General features: G+C 38.9%; 1 protein-coding gene across 1 annotated transcript in view; it reads left to right on the forward strand.

Moving 5' to 3' along the window:
- The window catches only part of ACOXL (acyl-CoA oxidase like), a 1,233,832-nt gene that overhangs the window by 174,168 nt on the left and 1,033,779 nt on the right, over positions 1 to 25,885 (forward strand). Inside the window, exons 5-6 of the mRNA XM_053712602.1 lie at positions 15,587 to 15,701; positions 22,940 to 23,026. Coding sequence (XP_053568577.1) covers positions 15,587 to 15,701; positions 22,940 to 23,026 — 202 coding nt within the window. The remainder of the gene's footprint in view (positions 1 to 15,586; positions 15,702 to 22,939; positions 23,027 to 25,885) is intronic.

Below are 25,885 nucleotides of genomic sequence, written 5' to 3' on the forward strand. Positions count from 1 at the left end.
AGGCTTATGGAGTCCTTGGATCATAAACACCATTGTCCAACACATTCCTGGAACTTCAAAGGATCATAAACAGCATTGTCCAACATCAAACAGTGTACGCCTGGAGTCCTGTCAAGTGTGTTGTCCAACATCAAAGGAGGTTAACAGCTTATGCCCTGGAGTACTGTCAAATGTCATTTCTTGGACAACGGTGACACCTACAGGTAGCTGGCTACTTTTGCTGGGACTTATCAACTGGACATTTAAGCAATAACAGCTTATGTCCTGGAGTCCTGTCAAATGTCATTTCTTGGACAACAGTGACACCTACAGGTAGCTGGCTACTTTTGCTGGGACTTATCAACTGGACATTTAAGCAATAACAGCTTATGTCCTGGAGTCCTGTCAAATGTCATTTCTTGGACAACAGTGACACCTACAGGTAGCTGGTTACTTTTGCTGGGACTTATCAACTGGACATTTAAGCAATTATCAACTGGACATTTAAGCATTTGATTGGCTAAGACATTCTTCAAGGTGGGGCTATATTTCTTTAAATATGCTGTGGAAAGAACAGACAGGTAGGAAGGAAGGACACATAACACCAACAGGTAATAGACAGACTGCAGCAATCTTCGCATGCACCCACCCACAGGCATTAGTTTATAGTGTAGACAGGTTAGATGAATAGAGCCTTGTATATCAGACGCTTCTCTTACTCTTATTGTAATTGCCTATTGTTTATTAAATTTACCACATATAAATATTATGTGTAAGTGAAATTTATTTATTTAAAAACATAGTTTGTTGTTAATGGAAAAGCCTGACAGGTTTCAGTCATATCCCGGTATTTAGGGGGGCTTTTTCACAGCTGTCCTAAGGTAGGTGTCTATAGAAGTTGGTTTAGCGGTTTTGTCGGGTTTATTTAGCTTTCTGGTAGACATGTTGCACCAATATAGTATATGAATCGCAATGTGTCACACAAAGAGAAGAGAAGAAGGGCCTCACACCTCAAACTGACTCTGCCACAGTGTACGTTAGATTTATTTAAACATATGATGATGTCCCCCAGGGTCCAGAGTGATGATGAAAATATCTTATAGTTCTCTTTATAGTCTTCTCGTACATATGGGGACTAGATCTCTCTGTATCTTAATATATGCTTATGATGGATATATTCCCCTTTAATTATATTTAGCCCAGTGGCTCACATCACAGGAATTATATATAGCTGCCTCTGATGTTTTTATATTTTCGAGTGTCAGCTAGTGGTTATGATTTATCAGATGTGACATTCAGTGCTGAAATGTGCATGGCATTTGAAAATAAAGCTTAATTGTTCTGCAGCCATTGTGCACCATATCTTGGGCAGAGCATTCATGTACCCCTCTCATACCTCAATGCACCGGCACATATCTTGGACTATGGAGCTGCTTGCTGTTAGTGTCCACTTGTGACTCAACTGCTCCAGTCTGTTTATACATGCTTTGTCATCCGCTATAGGACTTTCAGGGTTTTCAGCATGAATCTCCGCTTGCCGCGTGTATCATCGTGTGGGTCAAGAAGGCGCCGGCACTTTGTAATGCCGTGTCTTCACAGCTTCTCTCTCCCTCTGTGCGGCCAGACTGACTACGGTGATTCAACAAATGGGGTAGGGATATGTCTCCCCTAGTAGCTCCCGATAATATCGGCACTCACATTAGAGCTAAAAACACCTAACTCTTTATTTCACTACACGGAGCCCGGTACTCTCACGTCCATCTATTAACGCTGCTAGGTTCCCTCATATAGGTTTTAAGGGTCCCTCATTCTTACATATTCATAGTTTGCGCCATTGAGAGCCATTGCACAGCCTTTTATTGTAAACATAGAAGCCTGTATCAGCCTCTAGACTGCTACTACGCAGAAAACTCATTTTTAGTGATCAGAAGTGTTTTGGTCTTATTAGGGGCATCGTGTAATACTTAAATTTTATCTCGGGTTGTACTTATATGGGTTTGGCGCCATCTACCTGTCCTCCCTCTTTTGATGCTCGTAATGTGGCGATCGCACTGCGCGCCATTAGTTAGTTTCCTTCCTTAGGACACAGGCTTAAAAAGGGAGTTTTCTCTGATAAATTTTCAGGAGTTGTGGCGCCGCCATTTTATTTTCCTATGCGGTCGGTATTTCCAACTGAGATCTACACTTCAGTGTTATGCACCAAGGGATCTTTGGTGCGAGGTTCACTTTTCCTCGGTTCCGGGTCTGTGTCTGAGGATCGCTATTTTAGCTTAAGTTAGCATTCAAATGAGGTGGATGCTCTATTAGGCGCTTTAAAAAAAAGACTTTACGGTGTTTCTTTTATCAAAAGTTAGTGTTGTGATACACACTTCCTTAATTTTGTTTTCCATGCAATCCTCAATTTACTACTGGGACCTGCAGGCTGCAAATACAGTGGGGCAAAAAAGTATTTAGTCAGCCACCAATTGTGCAAGTTCTCCCACTTAAAGGGAAACTGTAACCAAAAAATTTCTTTCGTGATTCAGATTGAGCATGAAATTTTAAGCAACTTTCAAATGTACTCCTATTATCAAATTTTCTTCATTCTCTTGGTATCTTTATTTGAAATGCTAGAATGTAAGTTTAGATGCCAGCCCATTTTTGGTGAACAACCTGGGTTGTCTTTGCTGATTGGTGGATAAATTCATCCACCAATAAAAAGTGCTGTCCAGAGTACTGAAACCAAAAAACAGCTTAGATGCCTTATTTTTCAAATAATGATAGCAAGAGAACAAAGAAAAATTGATAATAGGAGTAAAATTAGAAAGTTGCTTAAAATTGCATGCTCTTTCTGAATTACAAAAGAAAAAAAGTGGGCTTATTGTCCCTTTAAGAAGATGAGAGAGGCCTGTAATTTTCATCATAGGTATACCTCAACTATGAAAGACAAAATGTGGAAACAAATCCAAACAATCACATTGTCTGATTTGGAAATAATTTATTTGCATATTATGGTGGAAAATAAGTATTTGGTCACCTACAAACAAGCAATATTACTGGCTCTCACAGACCTGTATCTTCTTCTTTAAGAGGCTCCTCTGTCCTCCACTCATTACCTGTATTAATGACACCTGTTTGAACTTGTTATCAGTATAAAAGACACCTGTCCACAACCTCAAACAGTCATACTCCAAACTCCACTATGGGGAAGACCAAAGAGCTGTCGAAGGACTCCAGAAACAAAATTGTAGACCTGCACCAGGCTGGGAAGACTGAATCTGCAATAGGCAAGCAGCTTGGTGTGAATAAATCAACTGTGGGAGCAATAATTAGAAAATGGAAGACATACAAGACCACTGATAATCTCCCTCGATCTGGGGCTCCACGCAAGATCTCACCCCGTGGGGTCAAAATGATCAGAAGAACGGTGAGCAAACATCCCAGAACCACACGGGGGGACCTAGTGAATGACCTGCAGAGAGCTGGGACCAACGTAACAAAGGCTACCATCAGTAACACACTATGCCGCCAAGGACTCAGATCCTGCAGTGCCAGACGTGTCCCCCTGCTTAAGCCAGTACATGTCCGGGCCCATCTGAAGTATGCTAGAGAGCATTTGGATGATCCAGAAGCGGATTGGGAGAATGTCATATGGTCAGATGAAACCAAAGTAGAACTGTTTGGTAGAAACACAACTTGTCGTGTTTGGAGGAGAGATAATGCTGAGTTGCAACCAAAGAACACCATACCTACTGTGAAGCATGGGGGTGGCAACATCTTGCTTTGGGGCTTTTTCTCTGCAAAGGGAACAGGACGACTGATCCGTGTACATGAAAGAATGAATGGGGCCATGTATAGTGAGATTTTGAGTGCAAACCTCCTTCCATCAGCAAGGGCATTGAAGATGAAACGTGGCTGGGTCTTTCAGCATGACAATGATCCCATTGTGAAACACACCGCCCGGGCAACAAAGGAGTGGCTTCGTAAGAAGCATTTCAAGGTCCTGGAGTGGCCTAGCCAGTCTCCAGATCTCAACCCCATAGAAAACCTTTGGAGGGAGTTGAAAGTCTGTGTTGCCCAGCGACAGCCCCAAAACATCACACTGCTATAGAGGATATCTGCATGCAGAAATGGGCCAACATGCCAGCAACAGTGTGTGACAACCTTCTGAAGACTTACAGAAAACGTTTGACCTCTGTCATTGCCAACAAAGGATATATAACAAAGTATTGAGATGAACTTTTGATATTGACCAAATACTTATTTTCCACCATAATTTGAAAATAAATTCTTTCCAAATCAGACAATGTGATTGTCTGGATTTGTTTCCACATTTTCTCTCATAGTTGAGGTATACCTATGATGAAAATTACAGGCCTCTCTCATCTTCTTAAGTGGGAGAACTTGCACAATTGGTGGCTGACTAAATACTTTTTTGCCCCACTGTATATCTGACATGCTATACTACTCTTTGCGTGTAAATATTTAAGTAAGGAGGGCTGTAAATGTATCTATTTTTTCAGATGGGTAAATGTGTTTTAGTATGTGCACAACATGACTCAGTTGTTTCTTCAAAGCCAATTCTATAGTTTTATCTTTATTCTGTTCATGGCTTTTTATAATAATCCTTTGATTCTGCACTTTTATTTTCAGGATGTGCTCTCTTGAAAATAGTGTTTTCCTAGTATTTGCCGCCATCTTGTTGTTCATTTGGTGCATATATATTGCACAATAAAATCTCTATGTCTTGGATATGGCCATGAACAATTATAAATCGACCTTCCTTATCTCTAATTGTGTCTCTGTTTACAAAGTTTAGGGACAAGTGGATTAATATGGACACTCATCTTGTTTTAGAAATTGAAGTTGCATGGAAGTGCTGTGGGTACCCCCTAGACCAATATTTAGGTATCTGTGTCGAGACAAAATGAGTCTCTTGGAGGTATACAATATTTGCCCTAAGTTTTCTGTCCTGTGTCAGTGCTGTCCTTTTTATATTAGAGTTAAGTCCCCTCTCATTATGGGAGACTAAGTTAATTCCAGGTGTTAACGACAAAATGTCTATTTCTAATTACAACATTTGATAAGATGTCTAGCATGGTCAACACTACCAAAAGTAAGAAGTTTACCTGGAGGCTGGTACAATTCAATGTAACCGGGATCCGTCACACCATATATAATGCTATTTAATTCTGGAACCCCCGTATAAATATAGGGGCTTATATTTAATTAATCTCTCTCTCTCAATATTGAGGTAATATTTAAATGCCTGTGATATGTATGATTTCATGTACCATTCTTCCTTTTCCTCGTGTTATTTGGACTTTAATATATTTATTAAATCTAATGGATTTTTATTTTATTGTGTCCTGTTCTGGCTGAATCTTTCCAGGTTGAGAAGAAATGTTCTGCATTAGGATATAAAGGATAAGCCGTAGAGGTTGTCTGACTTTTCCCTTTTTGTTCCTTTAGCAATTTCAAGGGACGAAAAAATGCTCCTCTTCTTTCAAGTCAGAGCAAGCCAAGACCTCATGGAAATCTATTCATCCTTGGAACAAGGGTAATCAATCCAAGAAAAGTTTCTCTGATTTCATATCAGCATGAAGAGTACGCCCCTGATACCAGTCTTGGATCAGGTGGGGGACAGGCTTTCCATTTTTCAGTAGGCTTGGAGTCGCGATGTCCCAGATCCTTGGGCAGTGGAAGTAGTCTCTCAGGGATGCGATATAGGATTCCAATCTTGACTTCCCACAGACAGATTTCTCCTATCAAGGCTATCTAAAGACCGGATAAGGAGAGAGGTTTTCTTAAGCAGTGAGCATGATCTCGCCTCTCTAGCAGTGATTGTCCAGTCCCTCTGACAGAAGGATGGCCTGGAGAAACTTAAGAAACATTTCCACTTCTGCAGTTTTTCTTGGGCAAATACTTTCAAGCTGTAGCCCGTCCTTTACCACTGCTCCTAAGGTTCTACGGGCTTAGTCGGGTGACTTTTGGGCAGTGAACAGATCTCAGGGAATTGCAGTGGCTCCATACCTGGATAATATTTTGGTTCAGGCGCCACCTTTTCATTTAACAATATCCCACTCAGATTCTCTGTTGTTGATTCTCCACTTTCCAGGTGGAAGGTAAATCTGGAGAGAAGTCCTGGGTTCCATACTCCAGGGTATGTTTTCCTGGGGACGATATTGTCTTGATCTCCATGAAGATTCTTGAAGGAGGTCAGACAATCTAAGCTTTTTGTTTATTGTTTTTTCACTTCAGTCCTCTGTACGTCCATCAATGGATCTGTGTTTGCAAGTTATTGGTCTAATGTGGCTTCTTTGGACATTTATTCCTTTTGCTCGCTTCCATCTGAGACCTCTACAGTTTGTGTGCACAGACTATGGATCAGCGATCTTTCGGTCCTCTCTCAGAGGATATTTCCAGTCTCCTAGATGGTAGACTCTCGGTTCTGTTGGATCTCCCAGGACCATCTGTCCCAGGGCTCATGTTTCCTTGGACCATCTTGGGAGATTGTGAACATGGATGCTAGCCTTTGGGCTGGGGAGCAGTTTGGGGCTCTTTAAGAGCTAAGGAACTTTGATATCCATCATGTCCCGCAAAGACGTTGTGGTGTACTTTGCTTCCTTAACAGCTGAACAAGAGTTTAAATCCAGCTGTGGCTATGTGCTGTGTGTTAGAGTTAAAGGGACAGTTCACCCAAAAATATTCTCCTGTTTAAATTGTTCCCAATTATCCATTTTATCTGCTGGAGTGTATTAAATTGTTTACAAGTAGCTCCTTCACCCCTATTTTGGCCTTTGAAATAGCTGATTTAGCTTGTGGTTTCCCAACCTATACTGAAAGTTTTGATACTGGAGTCTCAGCTATTGAATAGCCTAAGTAAACACAGCCAGCAGAAGAAATTAAACTCACAGTGGGGTGCAGGATAGTTAAGTAATAAAATGATCATTTTCCATTGTTCTCTCTATGTATTGAGCTTTAGTTTTCCAGACAAATATAAGATAATGAAGCAAGTGTGTGTACACAAAGTGATAACATAATGAGATATAATATTACCTGAAGCTCAACCTATTATAATAGGCTGTGGTTTAAAAGCACACAACCAGCTACTTCATATACACAAATAAACCTGAAAATGCAATTTCTCATACATTTTATACTCTGCAGCTGAAATAACAAGTCATTGAAAAAACATTAATATAAACATATTTTTACAGTGTACTGCCCCTTTAAGTGCTATCTACAATGTTCTGATAGCTTGGCCTCCATAAGTTTGATCCGGTTTATCAGATTCCTATCGGACAACTTTTCCTCTGTGGTATACATCAACCTCCAGGGAGAAACTCGAATTTCTTTAGCTATGAAGGAGGTGTCTTTCATTGTCCAGTGAGCGGAGTCCCACGGTTGTCTCCTCTCTGCCATCTACATCCCAGGGGTGGACTTCTGGGAGGCGGATTTTCTGAGCAGGCAGACCTTTTAAGCTGGAGAGTGGGCTCTCCATCCGGAAGTATTCACAAGGATAACCCTCAGGTGGGGGGTTCCAGAGTTGAATCTGATATTGTCTCGTCTACACGCCAAGATTCCAAGGTACGGGTCAGGATCAAGAGATCCTCAAGCAGTTTTGATCAGTGCTCTAGCGGTTCCATGGGACTTCAATCTAGCATCTTGTTCCCTCTGTTTGCTCTCCTTCCTCGAATAATAGCTTGTATCTATCAGAAAAGGGTTACACTGATTCTATTAGCTCCTGCCTGGCCTCGCAGGATCTGATTCACCGATCTGGTGAAGATGTCATCTCTTTCTCCTTGGAGGTTGCTTCTGAGGACGGATCTTCTACTTCAGGGCCCCTTACTCCACCCATATCTAGATTATCTTAAGATGACTGCTTGGAGATTAAACACCTAGTATTATCTTGGCAAGGTTTTTCTGAAAGGGTTATTGGTATCATGCTTCAAGCTGCTCTGTCTTTTCTTTTACTCAAAGTTTGGCAGATCTGCCAGATGTTCAATCTTTTCTTCTGCTCGCAGAGTTTCCGAGCTTTCGGCTCTGCAGTGTGATTCCCTTGTCCTTATTTGACATGCTTATAGGGCGATTCTTTGTATTAAGTTGGGATTTCTTCACAAGGTAGTGTCGGATTGCAATATCAATCTGGAAATTGTCGTTCCTTCTCGTTGTCCTAATCCTTCTTCTCAGAAGGAATGCCTGTTGCATAACCTAGATGTTATGCATGCTCTAAATTTTACCTTCAAGCGACTGAAGATTTTTGGCAATTAACTGCCCTGTTCGTTATTTTTTCTGGTAAATGTAAGGGTCAGAAGGCCACTTCTTCTACTCTTTCTCTCTGGTTGAGAAGTGTTATCTGGTTAGCTTATGAGACAGCTGGACAACAGCCTCCTGAGAGAATTGAGTCTCTTTCCACTACGGCTGTCTCTTCTTCCTAGGCCGTTCAAAGATTAAGCTTCTGTGGAACAAATCTGCAAGGCGGCCACTTGATCCTCATTGCATACCTTTTTCAAATTCTACAAATTTGATATTTCTTTCATGTAATTAGCAAGAGTCCATGAGCTAGTGACGTATGGGATATACATTCCTACCAGGAGGGGCAAAGTTTCCCAAACCTCAAAATGCCTATAAATACACCCCTCACCACACCCACAAATCAGTTTTACAAACTTTGCCTCCTATGGAGGTGGTGAAGTAAGTTTGTGCTAGATTCTACGTTGATATGCGCTCCGCAGCAGGTTGGAGCCCGGTTTTCCTCTCAGCGTGCAGTGAATGTCAGAGGGATGTGAGGAGAGTATTGCCTATTTGAATTCAATGATCTCCTTCTACGGGGTCTATTTCATAGGTTCTCTGTTATCGGTCATAGAGATTCATCTCTTACCTCCCTTTTCAGATCGACGATATACTCTTATATATACCATTACCTCTACTGATTCTCGTTTCAGTACTGGTTTGGCTTTCTACTACATGTAGATGAGTGTCCTGGGGTAAGTAAGTCTTATTTTCTGTGACACTCTAAGCTATGGTTGGGCACTTTTATATAAAGTTCTAAATTTATGTGTTCAAACATTTATTTGACTTGACTCAGGATGTTCAACGTTCCTTATTGCAGACAGTCAGTTTCATATTTGGTATAATGCCTATGAATAAATCAATCATCTTTTTTCCCTGTGGGCTGTTAGGCTCGCGGGGGCTGAAAATGCTTCATTTTATTGCGTCATTCTTGGCGCGGACTTTTTTGGCGCAAAAAATTATTTTCTGTTTCCGGCGTCATACGTGTCACCGGAAGTTGCGTCATTTTTTGACATTTTTTGCGCCAAAAGTGTCGGCGTTCCGGATGTGGCGCCATTTTTGGCGCCAAATAATGTGGGCTTCTTTTTTGGCGCTAAAAAAATATGGGCGTCACTTTTGTCTCCACATTATTTAAGTCTCATTATTTATTGCTTCTGGTTGCTAGAAGCTTGTTCACTGGCATTTTTTCCCATTCCTGAAACTGTCATTTAAGGAATTTGATCAATTTTGCTTTATATGTTGTTTTTTCTATTACATATTGCAAGATGTCCCAGATTGACCCTGAGACATGAAGATACTTCTGGAAAGTCGCTGCCTGGTGCTGGATCTACCAAAGTTAAGTGTATCTGCTGTAAACTTGTGGTATCTGTTCCTCCAGCTGTTGTTTGTAATGAATGTCATGACAAACTTGTTAATGCAGATAATATTTCCTTTAGTAATGTTACATTACCTGTTGCTGTTCCATCAACATCTAATACTCAGAGTGTTCCTGTTAACATACGAGATTTTGTTTCTAAATCCATTAAGAAGGCTATGTCTGTTATTCCTCCTTCTAGTAAACGTAAAAGGTCTTTTAAAACTTCTCATTTTTCAGATGAATTTTTAAATGAACATCATCATTCTGATTCTGATAATGATTCCTCTGGTTCAGAGGATTCTGTTTCAGAGATTGATGCTGATAAATCTTCATATTTATTCAAAATGGAATTTATTCGTTCTTTACTTAAAGAAGTCTTAATTGCATTAGAAATAGAGGATTCTGGTCCTCTTGATATTAAATCTAAACGTTTAAATAAGGTTTTTAAATCTCCTGTAGTTATTCCAGAAGTTTTTCCTGTCCCTGATGCTATTTCTGAAGTAATCTCCAGGGAATGGAATAATTTGGGTAATTCATTTACTCCTTCTAAACGTTTTAAGCAATTATATCCTGTGCCATCTGACAGATTAGAGTTTTGGGACAAAATCCCTAAGGTTGATGGGGCTGTCTCTACTCTTGCTAAACATACTACTATTCCTACGGCAGATAGTACTTCCTTTAAGGATCCTTTAGATAGGAAGATTGAATCCTTTCTAAGAAAAGCTTACTTATGTTCAGGTAATCTTCTTAGACCTGCTATATCTTTAGCGGATGTTGCTGCAGCTTCAACTTTTTGGTTAGAAGCTTTAGCGCAACAAGTAACCAATCATAATTCTCATAGCATTGTTAATCTTCTTCAACATGCTAATAACTTTATTTGTGATGCCATCTTTGATATCATTAGAGTTGATGTCAGGTATATGTCTCTAGCTATTTTAGCTAGAAGAGCTTTATGGCTTAAAACTTGGAATGCTGATATGTCTTCTAAGTCAACTTTGCTTTCCCTTTCTTTCCAGGGTAATAAATTATTTGGTTCTCAGTTGGATTCTATTATCTCAACTGTTACTGGAGGGAAAGGAACTTTTTTACCACAGGATAAAAAATCTAAAGGTAAATTTAGGTCTAATAATCGTTTTCGTTCCTTTCGTCACAACAAGGAACAAAAGCCTGATCCTTCACCCACAGGAGCGGTATCAGTTTGGAAACCATCTCCAGTCTGGAATAAATCCAAGCCTTTTAGAAAACCAAAGCCAGCTCCCAAGTCCACATGAAAGTGCGGCCCTCATTCCAGCCCAGCTGGTAGGGGGCAGATTACGATTTTTCAAAGAAATTTGGATCAATTCAATTCACAATCTTTGGATTCAGAACATTGTTTCAGAAGGGTACAGAATTGGCTTCAAGATATGGCCTCCTGCAAAGAGATTTTTTCTTTCCCGTGTCCCAGTAAATCCAGCGAAGGCTCAAGCATTTCTGAAATGTGTTTCAGATCTAGAGTTGACTGGAGTAATTATGCCAGTTCCAGTTCTGGAACAGGGGCTGGGGTTTTATTCAAATCTCTTCATTGTTCCAAAGAAGGAGAATTCCTTCAGACCAGTTCTGGATCTAAAAATATTGAATCGTTATGTAAGGATACCAACATTCAAAATGGTAACTATAAGGACTATCCTGCCTTTTGTTCAGCAAGGGCATTATATGTCCACAATAGATTTACAGGATGCATATCTACATATTCCGATTCATCCAGATCACTATCAGTTTCTGAGATTCTCTTTCCTAGACAAGCATTACCAGTTTGTGGCTCTGCCGTTTGGCCTAGCAACAGCTCCAAGAATTTTTACAAAGGTTCTTGGTGCCCTTCTGTCTGTAATCAGAGAACAGGGTATTGTGGTATTTCCTTATTTGGACGATATCTTGGTACTTGCTCAGTCTTCACATTTAGCAGATTCTCATACGAATCGACTTGTGTTGTTTCTTCGAGATCATGGTTGGAGGATCAATTTACCGAAAAGTTAATTGATTCCTCAGACAAGGGTAACCTTTTTAGGTTTCCAGATAGATTCAGTGTCCATGACTCTGTCTCTGACAGACAAGAGACGTCTAAAATTGATCTCAGCTTGTCGAAACCTTCAGTCTCAATCATTCCCTTCGGTAGCCTTATGCATGGAAATTCTAGGTCTTATGACTGCTGCATCGGACGCGATCCCCTTTGCTCGTTTTCACATGCGACCTCTTCAGCTCTGTATGCTGAACCAGTGGTGCAGGGATTACACAAAGATATCTCAATTAATATCTTTAAAACCGATTGTTCGACACTCTCTAACTTGGTGGACAGATCACCATCGTTTAATTCAGGGGGCTTCTTTTGTTCTTCCGACCTGGACTGTTATTTCAACAGATGCAAGTCTGACAGGTTGGGGAGCTGTTTGGGGGTCTCTGACAGCACAAGGGGTTTGTAAATCTCAGGAGGTGAGATTACCAATCAATATTTTGGAACTCCGTGCAATTTTCAGAGCTCTTCAGTCATGGCCTCTTCTAAAGAGAGAATCGTTCATTTGTTTTCAGACAGACAATGTCACAACTGTGGCATATATCAATCATCAAGGAGGGACTCACAGTTCTCTGGCTATGAAAGAAGTATCTCGAATACTGGTATGGGCGGAATCCAGCTCCTGTCTAATTTCTGCGGTTCATATCCCAGGTATAGACAATTGGGAAGCGGATTATCTCAGTCGCCAAACGTTACATCCGAGCGAATGGTCTCTTCACCCAGAGGTATTTCTTCAGAATGTTCAAATGTGGGGACTTCCAGAAATAGATCTGATGGCTTCTCATCTAAACAAGAAACTTCCCAGGTATCTGTCCAGATCCAGGGATCCTCAGGCGGAAGCAGTGGATGCATTGTCACTTCCTTGGAAGTATCATTCTGCCTATATCTTTCCGCTTCTAGTTCTTCTTCCAAGAGTAATCTCCAAGATTCTGAAGGAATGCTCGTTTGTTCTGCTGGTGGCTCCAGCATGGCCTCACAGGTTTTGGTATGCGTATCTTGTCCGGATGGCCTCTTGCCAACCATGAACTCTTCCGTTAAGACCAGACCTTTTGTCGCAAGGTCCTTTTTACCATCAGGATCTCAAATCCTTAAATTTAAAGGTATGGAGATTGAACGCTTGATTCTTAGTCAAAGAGGTTTCTCTGACTCTGTGATTAATACTATGTTACAGGCTCGTAAATCTGTATCTAGGAAGATATATTATCCAGTCTGGAAGACTTATATTTCTTGGTGTCTTTCTCATCATTTTTCCTGGCATTCTTTTAGAATTCCGAGTTTTTTACAGTTTCTTCAGGATGGTTTGGATAAAGGTTTGTCTGCAAGTTCCTTGAAAGGACAAATCTCTGCTCTTTCTGTTCTTTTTCACAGAAAGATTGCTAATCTTCCTGATATTCATTGTTTTGTACAAGCTTTGGTTCGTATAAAACCTGTTATTAAGTCAATTTCTCCTCCTTGGAGTTTGAATTTGGTTCTGGGGGCTCTTCAAGCTCCTCCGTTTGAACCTATGCATTCATTGGACATTAAATTACTTTCTTGGAAAGTTTTGTTTCTTTTGGCCATCTCTTCTGCTAGAAGAGTTTCTGAATTATCTGCTCTTTCTTGTGAGTCTCCTTTTCTGATTTTTCATCAGGATAAGGCGGTGTTGCGAACTTCTTTTCAATTTTTACCTAAGGTTGTGAATTCTAACAACATTAGCAGAGAAATTGTGGTTCCTTCATTATGTCCTAATCCTAAGAATTCTAAGGAGAGATCATTGCATTCTTTGGATGTAGTTAGAGCTTTGAAATATTATGTTGAAGCTACTAAGAATTTCCGAAAGACTTCTAGTCTATTTGTTATCTTTTCCGGTTCTAGGAAAGGTCAGAAGGCCTCTGCAATTTCTTTGGCATCTTGGTTGAAATCTTTAATTCATCATGCTTATGTCGAGTCGGGTAAAACTCCGCCTCAAAGGATTACAGCTCATTCTACTAGGTCAGTTTCTACTTCCTGGGCGTTTAGGAATGAAGCTTCGGTTGATCAGATTTGCAAAGCAGCAACTTGGTCTTCTTTGCATACTTTTACTAAATTCTACCATTTTGATGTGTTTTCTTCTTCTGAAGCAGTTTTAGGTAGAAAAGTACTTCAGGCAGCTGTTTCAGTTTGATTCTTCTGCTTATAATTTCAGTTTTTTTCATTATAAGATTTATACTTTATTTTGGGTGTGGATTATTTTCAGCGGAATTGGCTGTCTTTATTTGATCCCTCCCTCTCTAGTGACTCTTGCGTGGAAGATCCACATCTTGGGTAGTCATTATCCCATACGTCACTAGCTCATGGACTCTTGCTAATTACATGAAAGAAAACATAATTTATGTAAGAACTTACCTGATAAATTCATTTCTTTCATATTAGCAAGAGTCCATGAGGCCCACCCTTTTTGTGGTGGTTATGATTTTTTTTATAAAGCACAATTATTCCAATTCCTTATTTTTTATGCTTTCGCACTTTTGTCTTATCACCCCACTTCTTGGCTATGCGTTAAACTGATTTGTGGGTGTGGTGAGGGGTGTATTTATAGGCATTTTGAGGTTTGGGAAACTTTGCCCCTCCTGGTAGGAATGTATATCCCATACGTCACTAGCTCATGGACTCTTGCTAATATGAAAGAAATGAATTTATCAGGTAAGTTCTTACATAAATTATGTTTTTTTTCCGGATAAAGCTTCCTTTGGGAGGAAAGTTCTTCTAGCGGTGGAACCTTCTGTTTAGGTAGGCCTGTCTTGTTCTCCCTCCCTTTCATTCTGTGTCCTCTAGCTTGGGTATTGGTTCCCACTAGTAATTGGAATGAAATCATGGACTCTCCATGCCATAGGAAAGAAAACAAAATTTATTCTTACCTGATAAATGTATTTATTTCCGGGAGTGGAGAGTCCACGACCCGCCCTTATTTTCATTTAAGTCTGCAAATTTTTTTGGTATAAACCTCAGGCACCTCTATACCCTTGTGTTATCATCTTTTTCCATTTTCATTCGGCCGAATGACGGGGGATTATGGGTAAGGGAAGTGACACTTAACAGTTCTGCTGGGGTGCTCTTTGCCTCCTCCTGCTGGCCAGGAGTTGAATTCCCACTAGTAATTGGAATGAAATCGTGGACTCTCCATGCCCGGAAAGAAAGAGAAATTTATCATAGCATAGCATAAATTTTGTTTTTGTCTTTCTACTTCTATTATTAAAGTGTAATTTTTGTTGTATACATTTAAATTTATTTGCTTTGATAGCCGAAGAAAGAATGGCCTCTTTGGGGGAGCTGGGGGCAATGTCTGGGTGGCACAGTGGCATCTGGTTGCATTGATTGCTGGGCACACTAGATGATCCACTGCCTTGAGTGGTCTGTCTAAAGGACTGGGTGGGGTTTAGCTGTCCCCAGTTTCCCTTTATGAAACCAGGACACCAATTGGACAGTACTCCCAAATTGATTATTGTGGAGGTTTTTTAGTTAAAGGGTCATTCTAATGAAAAAATCTCCAAAAAAAACAACACATGCTCTAGTGCAATTCTATGTGTTTAACCTCCACAAAAATACCACTGGGGGAGATGGAAAATTGCTGGTCCTCAGACGAAACTGCTGCTGACCCAATCAGCAGAGGCAGTTGAGCAGCTGAGTTATGCAACCACAACCGCTGTTTGGCTCAGTAGCAGTTTAGGTTTGGGACCAGTAGTTCTCTGTGGCTCCTGAACAGTACTTTGTCTATGCGTTTAACCCCTTTGCAGAGGTTAAACTCATAAAGCTGCAGGGTTTCTAGTGATAAAATTACAAATTAGAACACATTTTTTACACTAGAATATCTAGTATGTATCGAACATGACAGTTTAGAGCAAATTTCGCTGTATAACCACCCCAGGGTGTACAGCATCCACATTTTAATGTTTTTCCCTGTTATCTTTCAGGAATTTATAATCAATAGTCCATGTGAAAATGCAGCAAAAATGTATATTGGTAATGCAATGAAAGGAAATTATGCAGCTGTTTTTGCACAACTGATCATTAATGGGAAATCTCAAGGTTTGTTCATCTAATTGTTTCTGTAAAAAGTGTTTTGTTTTTTTTGTTTTTAAACATTTTATAGTATTTTATAAACAAATCAAATGCTTCTTATTTTCTGAATATACATAATATCAAGAATTATCAGGCATTGCAGACCAGTTTTAGCAGCTGTAGGAAAAGTTAATTAGCTCACACCTTGGTGTTAAATAGGTCACATTTTAATGGGATTAATTTAAGGTCAACTGGAGCTTTTATTGAACTCGATGGACGTTAGTCTTTTTTCAACCTCATCTACTATGTTACTATAAGTTACAGGAACATTTCAGGACTGTGACACATACTGATTAAGGGAATGCATTATTTTTATTTTTATAAAATATGTCCTTTATTGGGCCCTTATTTATTTCATGTAATTGGCAAGAGTCCATGAGCTAGTGACGTATGGGATATACAATCCTACCAAACCTCAAAATGCCTATAAATACACCCCTCACCACACCCACAATTCAGTTTTACAAACTTTGCCTCCTATGGAGGTGGTGAAGTAAGTTTGTGCTAGATTTCTACGTTGATATGCGCTTCTCTGCATTTTTTGAAGCCCGGTTCCTCTCAGAGTGCAGTGAATGTCAGAGGGATGTGAAGGGAGTATTACCTATTGAATGCAATGGTCATCCTAACGGGGATCTATTTCATAGGTTCTCAGTTATCGGTCGTAGAGATTCATCTCCTACCTCCCTTTACAGATCGACGATATACTCTTATATACCATTACCTCTACTGATTCTCGTTTCAGTACTGGTTTGGCTATCTGCTATATGTGGATGGGTGTCTTTTGGTAAGTATGTTTCATTTACTTAAGACACTCTCAGCTATGGTTTGGCACTTTATATATAAAGTTATAAATATATGTTTGTACTTATATTTGTTATGATTCAGGTTTATCAGTATATTTCCTTTTTGCAGACTGTCAGTTTCAAATCTGGGAAATGCATTTTTAAAAATAAAAATAAAAATTTCTTACCTGGGGTTTTCAGATTGACTTTTTTCTAAGAGTGGACTGTATTAGGCTCGCGAGAGCACAAAATGCTATAATTTATTGCGTCATTCTTGGCGCAAGACTTTTTTGGCGCGAAAATTATGTCTGTTGACGTAAATTCGTCATTTCCGGCATCTTAGTTGGAGCCGAGTGTTTCACGAGGTTGCGTCATCTATGACGCTCGTGTTTAGTTCCGGACGTTTTTGGCGCCAAAAAATATTTTTTCTGTTTGTTGTGCGTCATACATGGCGCCAAATATTTTCATTATTTAAAACCCCATTCCTTTTGCCTCTGGTCTTTTTTTCAATGTCAGAGGCCTATGCTTTTGCATTTTTTCCCATTACTGAAACTGTCTTATAAGGAAATTGATAGTTTTGCTTTATATGTTATTTTTTCTCTTACATATTGCAAGATGTCTCAATGTGATCCTGTCTCAGAATCTGCTACTGGAATTCTGCTGCCTGATGTCGGTTCTACCAAAGCTAAATGCATTTGTTGTAAACTTGTGGTAACTGTTCCTCCAGTTGTGGTTTGTAATAGTTGTCATGATAAACTTTTACATGCCGATAATGTTTCCATCAGTTGTAGTTCATTACCTGTTGCTGGTCCATCAACATCTAATGTTCAGGATATTCCTGTAGATTTAAGAGAATTTGTTTCTGATTCCATTCAGAAGGCTTTGTCTGCCATTCCGCCTTCTAATAAACGTAAGAGGTCTTTTAAAACTTCTCATAGAGATTAGGAAATTTCAAATGACCGACAACATACTGATGATCTATCTCTGATGAGGATCTGTCTGATTCAGAGGATCCTGCTTCAGATGTTGACACTGACAAATCCTCTTATTTATTTAAAATGGAGTATATTCGTTCTTTATTAAAGGAAGTGTTGATTGCATTAGATATGGAGGAGACTAGTCCTCTTGATACTAAAACTAGTAAACGTTTAAATTCGGTTTATAAACCTCATGTAGTTATTCCAGAGGTTTTTCCAGTTCCTGATGCTATTTCAGATATGATTTCTAAGGAATGGAATAGACTGGGTACTTCTTTTACTCCTTCAAGGTTTAAAAAATTGTATCCTTTGCCTACTGATAGATTAGAGTTTTGGGAAAAGATCCCCAAAGTTGATGGGTCCATCTCTACTCTTGCCAAGCGTACTACTATTCCTACGGAAGATAGTACTTCTATTAAAGATCTTTTAGATAGGAAGCTTGAATCTTTTCTAAGGAAAGCTTATTTATGTTCAGGTCATCTTCTTAGGGCTGCTATTTCTTTGGCTGATGTTGCAGCTGCTTCAACTTTTTGGTTGGAAACTTTAGCGCAACAAGTATCAGATCATAATGTGTATAGCATTGTTAAATTAATTCAACATGCTAATAATTTCATTTGTGATGCCATTTTTTATATCATCAGAATTGATGTTAGATATATGTCTTTAGCTATTTTAGCTAGAAGAGCTTTATGGCTTAAATCTTGGAATACTGATATGACTTCTAAATCGACTTTGCTATCTCTTTCTTTCCAAGGTAATAAATTATTTGGTTCTCAGTTGGATTCTCTAATTTCAACTGTCATTGGGGGGAAGGGAGCTTTTTTGCCTCAGGATAAAAAAATCTAAGGGTAAATTTAAAGCTTCTAACCGTTTTCGTTCCTTTCGACAAAATAAGGAACAGAAACCTAATCCTTTCCCTAAGGAATCTGTTTCCAATTGGAAGCCTTCCTCAATCTGGAATAAATCCAAGCCATTTAAGATATCTAAACCAGCCCCCAAGTCTCCATGAAGGTGCGGCCCTCATTCCAGCTCAGCTGGTAGGGGGCAGATTAAAATTTTTCAAAGATGTTTGGATGAATTCAGTCCAAAATCATTGGATTCAGAACATTGTCTCTCAGGTGTACAGAATAGGTTTCAGAGTAAGACCGCCTGTGAGAAGTTTCTTTCTCTCACGCATTCCAGTGAAAGCACAGGCCTTCCTGAAGTGTGTTTCAGACCTGGAGTTATCTGGGGTAATCATGCCGGTTCCTTTCCAGGAACAGGGTCTGGGGTTTTATTCAAATCTGTTCATTGTCCCAAAGAAAGAAAATTCATTCAGACCAGTTCTGGATCTAAAAGTCTTGAATCGTTTTGTAAGAGTACCAACATTCAAAACGGTGACTATAAGGACTATTCTGCCTTTTGTTCAGCAAGGGCATTATATGTCCACAATAGACTTACAGGATGCATATCTTCATATTCCGATTCATCCAGATCACTATCAGTTCCTGAGATTCTCTTTTCTAGACAAGCATTACCAATTTGTTGCTCTTCCTTTTGGCCTAGCGACAGCTCCAAGGATCTTTTCAAAGGTTCTCGGTGCCCTACTCTCTGTAATCAGAGAGCGGGGTATTGCGGTGTTTCCTTATTTGGACGATATCTTGGTACTTGCTCAGTTTTTACGTTCTGCAGAATCTCACACAAATCAGCTAGTGTTGTTTTTTCAAGAACATGGTTGGAAGATCATTTTACCAAAACGTTCCTTGATTCCTCAAACAAGGGTAACCTTTTTAGGTTTCCAGATAGATTCAGTATCCATGACTTTGTCTCTAACAGACAAGAGACGTTTGAAGTTGGTTGCAGCCTGTCGGAACCTTCAGTCTCAGTCATTCCCTACAGTAGCTATGTGCATGGAGGTTTTAGGTCTCATGACTTCAGCATCGGACGCAATCCCCTTTGCTCATTTTCACATGAGACCTCTTCAACTTTGTATGTTGAACCAATGGTGCAGGGATTGTACAAGGATATCACAATTAATATCCTTAATTCCTAATGTTCGACTATCTCTGACTTGGTGGTTAGATCACCATCGTATACTTTAAGGGGCCTCTCTTGTTCGTCCAACCTGGACCGTGATCACAACAGATGTGAGTCTTTCAGGTTGGGGAGCTGTCTGGGGATCTCTGACAGCACAAGGGGTTTGGAAATCTCAAGAGGCGAGATTACCAATCAATATTTTGGAGCTCCGTGCGATTCTCAGAGCCCCTCAGTTTCGGCCCCTATTAAAGAGAGAGCCGTTTATTTGTTTTCAGACAGACAATGTCACAACTGTGGCGTATGTCAATCATCAGGGTGGGACTCGCAGTCCTCAGGCTATGAAAGAAGTATCCCGGATACTTGTTTGGGCAGAATCAAGCTCCTGTCTAATTTCTGCAGTTCATATCCCAGGGATAGACAATTGGGAAGCGGATTATCTCAGTCATCAAACTTTACATCCGGGAGATTGGTCTCTTCACCCAGATATGTTTTTTCAAATTGTTCAGATGTGGGGGCTTCCAGAAATAGACCTGATGGTATCTCATCTAAACAAGAAACTTCCCAGGTAGCTATCCAGGTCCAGGGATCCTCAGGCGGAAGCAGTGGATGCATTGACACTTCCTTGGAGTTATTAACCTGCCTATATTTTTCCGCCTCTAGTTCTCCTTCCAAGATCATCATGGAGCAATCGTTTGTGCTGCTGGTGGCTCCAGCATGGGCTCACAGGTTTTGGTATGCGGATCTTGTTCAGATGTCCAGTTGCCAACCTTGGCCACTTACATTAAGACCAGACCTTCTATCTCAAGGTCCGTTTTTCCATCAGGATCTCAAATCATTAAATTTGAAGGTATGGAAATTGAACACTTAGTGCATAGTCATAGGGGTTTCTCTGACTCAGTGATTAAAATTATGTTGCAGGCTTGTAAATCTGTTTCTAGAAAGATTTATTATTGAGTTTGGAAGACTTACATTTCATGGTGTTCTTCTCATAAATTCTCTTGGCATTCTTTTAGAATTCCTAGAATTTTACAGTTTCTTCAGGATGGTTTGGATAAAGGTTTGTCTGCAAGTTCTTTGAAAGGGTAAATCTCTGCTTTTTCTGTTTTATTCCACAGAAAAATTGCTAAACTCCCTGATATTTGTTGTTTTGTACAGGCTTTGGTTCGTATTAAGCCTGTCATTAAATCAATCTCTCCTCCGTGGATTCTTAATTTGGTTTTGAAGGCTTTACAGGCTCCTCCGTTTGAGCCTATGCATTCTTTGGACATTAAATTGCTTTCTTGGAAAGTATTGTTCCTTTTGGCCATCTCTTCTGCTAGAAGAGTTTCTGAATTATCCGCTCTTTCTTGTGAGTCTCCTTTTCTGATTTTTCATCAGGATAAGGCAGTTTTTCGGACTTTATTTAAATTCTTACCTAAAGTTGTGAATTCCAATAACAATAGTAGAGAAATTGTTGTCCCTTCTTTGTGTCCTCATCCTAAGAATTCTTTAGAAAGATCTTTACATTCTTTGGATGTGGTGAGAGCTTTGAAATATTATGTTGAAGCTACTAAAGTTTTCAGGAAGACTTCTAGTCTATTTGTTATCTTTTCTGGTTCCAGGAAAGGTCAGAAGGCTTCTGCCATTTCTTTGGCATCGTGGTTAAAGCTTTTGATTCATCACGCTTATTTGGAGTCGGGTGAATCCCCGCCTCAGAGAATTACAGCTCATTCTACTAGGTCAGTTTCCACTTCCTGGGCTTTTAAGAATGAGGCTTCAGTTGATCAGATTTGCAAAGCAGCAACTTGGTCTTCTTTGCATACATTTACTAAATTCTACCATTTTGATGTTTTTTCTTCTTCAGAAGCAGTTTTTGGTAGAAAAGTTCTTCAGGCAGCTCTTTCAGTTTGATTCTTCTGCTTATATTTTTATTTTTTTTATTTTCCTCTATAAGATTAAAACTTATGATTTGGGTTGTGGATTAATTTTTTTCAGCGGATTTGGCTGTCTTTATTTTTTAATCCCTCCCTCTCTAGTGACTCTTGCGTGGAGTTCCACATCTTTGGTATTGATATCCCATATGTCACTAGCTCATGGACTCTTGCCAAGTACATGAAAGAAAACATAATTTATGTTAGAATTTACCTGATAAATGCATTTCTTTGATATTGGCAAGAGTCCATGAGGCCCACCCTTTTTATGGTGGTTATGATTTTTTTGTATAAAGCACTATTATTCCAATTCATTTGTTGTGCTTCTTGGCTATTCGTTAAACTGAATTGTGGTGAGGGGTGTATTTATAGGCATTTTGAGGTTTGGGAAACTTTGCCCCTCCTGGTAGGATTGTATATCCCATACGTCACTAGCTCATGGACTCTCACCAATATGAAAGAAATGAATTTATCAAGTAAATTCTTACATAAATTATGTTTTTTCCCTCACCAATCTACACCCCCTATGATAACATGTCAACAGGAGAAAGGGCTTGTAAGAAACTTTTAATAACAGGAACAGCTTCTTTCTTTTTTAATGAAGCTACTTTTTTTATTTTTTATATCCTATAAATTATATTGCTGAAAATGTTATACAAACATAGAAATTATATTTGTCAGGTTCTTTGTTTTCAGTTCACAGCACCGTGTAAATTTATTCTGAATCTCCCATAGTTCTTCCCTCCCCAGCTGAAATGTTTAGTCATTTCCTGAAACCTTTCCTCTTATTTTGAAGGATTTAAGACAATCCTTTCATCTCTCAAAAATTGTGATTTGACAACACTATGAGTCATTAATAGAACAGAAACAACCTCTACAGGAAAAAACAGAATTTTGAGAGTTGTGTATATGCATACTGTTTCAGTTAGGGCTTTTACTGTGTGGGCGGGGGGAGGGACTATCGGTGGCCATATGACATTTGTTTCCCAAAGATTTGCCTATGTACTTAGTAGTTTCTAGTTATGGCTCTATCTGGTTAGAGAAATTATACTTGTACAGCACCACAATATTTAGTGCTCATTGGTTTGCATGTTGATATTTTAGTGTTAACCCTCAATAATACATTAGATACCATAGCAATCTACTCATCACTTGGCATCACTTGAGTCTCCACAAATAGAAATTTAGAACATGTCACATTACAGGGGCATTAAACACTTTGAGATGGTAATATAAAAAAAAAAAACACTAAAACAGTGATAACGTTTACTAGAAGCATTTTTGCCAATACATGTATATTGCAAATATGCTTCTTTTCAAAGATGTAATTCATCTATGTGCATTTAAATTTTGACCGGAATGTCCCTTTTAATCGGTGGCTGAAAGCTTAAAAGCCATGATGTCACTCATATAAATTGATTAATAGAGCCCCCTTTTGTATTAATGTGTATACATAAACAGTATACATAGAATCTCAGACCCTAAAATAAAGCGCTATTACTTTGCTTTTTTTATTATAGGACCCCATTGTTTTATTGTACCTGTGCGTGACCAACATGGGACAATGTATCCTGGCGTAGAAGCTGTTGATATGTTGCATAAAGAAGGTATAGTATATACTGAATTATATAAGCCGCATGAAGAAGTTAAAGGGATATTAATCTTAGTTCCTATTTTCAGAGTAAAAGGGACAGAAGACATTCAAATCAGAAATGCAATCCTTAGGGGCAGTAATCTAGAATAACTCTTTAGAAACTTTGGAATTTGTATAGATGAAATTACCTTTTAAATTGGTTTTAAGATTATACCTACCTGACTGTTTTTATTTATTTAAAGGGGTAGTAAAGTAAAAATTAAATTGTCATGGTTTAGATAGAGCATGCAGTTAAATAAAAATCCAGTTTACTTTTATTATAAAATTTGCTTCTCTTGATATCCTTTAATAAAGAGTTAGCCAAAGTAGGCTGCCATAGAGTGCAAAAGACACGTACATGGCCCTGCGCATGCCCCTGAGCTTCTTAGCTCCTATGAGCTTATATAAGGTTAAAATAACGACCTTTATCTGAATCATAAAAGTTTTACTTTAACTGAATAATAGTGTTTCTGTGTAGCAGAAGGCAACCGCTTGCCCCAAACAATTAGATGGTCGTGGCACCTCTATTTCTCTTGGTGAGCTTGCTAAAGGAGACAAATAGAAAAAAGGAACAGGAATCCAGTGCTGTAATTAAAAAGTCCATATGCTTTATTAATCCATAATTTAAAATCGCCAGTGTAGCAAAAACCGGCATAACATGGAAGACAATGTGTAAACAGGAGCAATCAATCCCTGCTGTAACTGGCTTACGCGTTTCGGCCGTAGCCTTACTCTTAGCCTAATTAAAACCCTAGAACAGCTGTGCTTTATACAGAGACTAACGTAACGTGATAGGTTAAAACAAATGGGGCAGGTCTGATTGCTCTTAAGAAGCAAATCTTATTTATATAACATCATTAAGTGTATGTAGTTATATATTCATACCACATTACTGATCATAATATAATATAACCCCAGTTTAAATGTTTTGATAGATGACAGTTTTACATTAAACACCATGATATTAAACTTCATATACATGATAAGCATACAAGACAATAGAACTAAGTTTTAAACTTATTGGATGTATGTGGTGTACTTATGAACTGATCTGAACTAGTTATATAAAGACTTATGCACAAAAACCTATCACAATGCTTAGATACCATAGCAAATTACTAGCTAAGATGTAAAATCTGTAAACAGACTAACTCATTATCTGAAGATGGACAGATAAAGGTATATCTTTGGATGATTTAGTGTAAATATCACTTCCTATATGATAATATATTAATAAGTGCATAGGTAAAACATACCAAATGAGCCAAATGATACCGTATCATGTAGACCGGATACTTAAGCTGATAAAACTAAAGCTAATATAAAGGTAAGTGCATAGGTAAAGTGTACCATATGAGCTGATTGTCACTGTATCATATAAACCGGGTGCTTGGGCTAGTGTATATGTAAAAGAGTATGTAATAGAGAGGAGTATATTAACATGGTTAAATATAATATTCCACCCTGATGTAGAGATCTCATATATTTGAGGAAAAGGCTATCACTCCCAATAATTAATTAAATCATATTGGGAATTTAGTCCACCTGGAAACCTTGTTTTCAGGTGAAAGATCCAAAACATTTCTCTTTTGTAAAGGAGATTCTCTCTGTCTCCCCCTCTCTTAGGGGTGAGCACCTGTTCTATGGCTTTCCACCTGAAAAAGGACAGGTCTTTTTGGTGTTTGATTGAGAAATGTGTCACAATAGGTGTAGTTGCTTTACCGATGGAGATAGTACTAAAATGCTCCCTAATACGCGATCTGATATCTCTGGTGGTGAGCCCTATGTATTGCACCCTGCACTGGGTGCATTCTATCATGTATATCACGTATGTGCTTAGGTTTTCTTTGAGACCTGACTTAAGGCAATACAGTTTGGTATATATTTGCTTATACTGTGCACAAATTATACTCTGTTCAGATTCAGGATCAAGTTTGCCTGGCTAAATTAAAGCTGATCAGTGTCTTAAACGTGAAGTTGAGCACACCAGACTCCCTCCCCACCTGATCGAGTGTCCCCAGGGTTGGTACCCCATATTAACTGCACTATTAAGCTAAGGGGTACGATAGGCCCACAGCACACTCAAGGGATTACCTTTCCCTTTTTTCTATTCTTGCTAAAGGAGAAATATAGTTATGAGAGGACACCTTTTAAGAGGATTGGCAGACCTGCTAATTGATCATTTAAATAAAACAAGAGCAGTGGTCAGGGGTTTGACCGGAGCATTATCTAAAGACCAATGTAAAAGTTTCATTTAATCTTATACAAATGCCGAATTTCGGTTTCTAAAATGTTATGTGAAAGGGATAGTAAACACCAAAAATGTTATTGTTACCATTCCCCAGTTTTGCATAACCAACACTGTTATAGAAATATACTTTATACCTCTGTAATTACCTTGTATCCAAGCTTCTGCTGAATGCCTCCTTTTCTCAGATCTTTTGACAGACTTGCATTTCAGGCAATTAGTTCTGACTCTTAAAGGGATAATAAACTCATATTTTTCTTTCATGATTTGGATAGAGCAAGCAATTGTAAGCAACTTTCTTATTTACTCCTATTATCAATTTTTCTTTGTTCTCTTGGTATCTTTATTTAAAAATCAAGAATGTAAGCTTAGGAGCTGACCCACTTTTGGTTCAGCAACTGGGTAGTGCTTGTTAATTGGTGGCTTAATGTAGACACCAATTAGCAAGCACTACCCAGGGTGCTAAACCAAAAATGGGCTGGCTCCTTAGCTTAGATTCCTGCTTTTTCAAATAAAGATAGCAAGAGAAAAATGAAAAAAATAATAATAGGAGTAAATTTGAAAGTTGCTTAAAATTGCATGCTC

This window comes from Bombina bombina, chromosome 4 (genome assembly GCF_027579735.1).
Source record: "Bombina bombina isolate aBomBom1 chromosome 4, aBomBom1.pri, whole genome shotgun sequence".
NCBI lineage: Eukaryota > Metazoa > Chordata > Amphibia > Anura > Bombinatoridae > Bombina > Bombina bombina.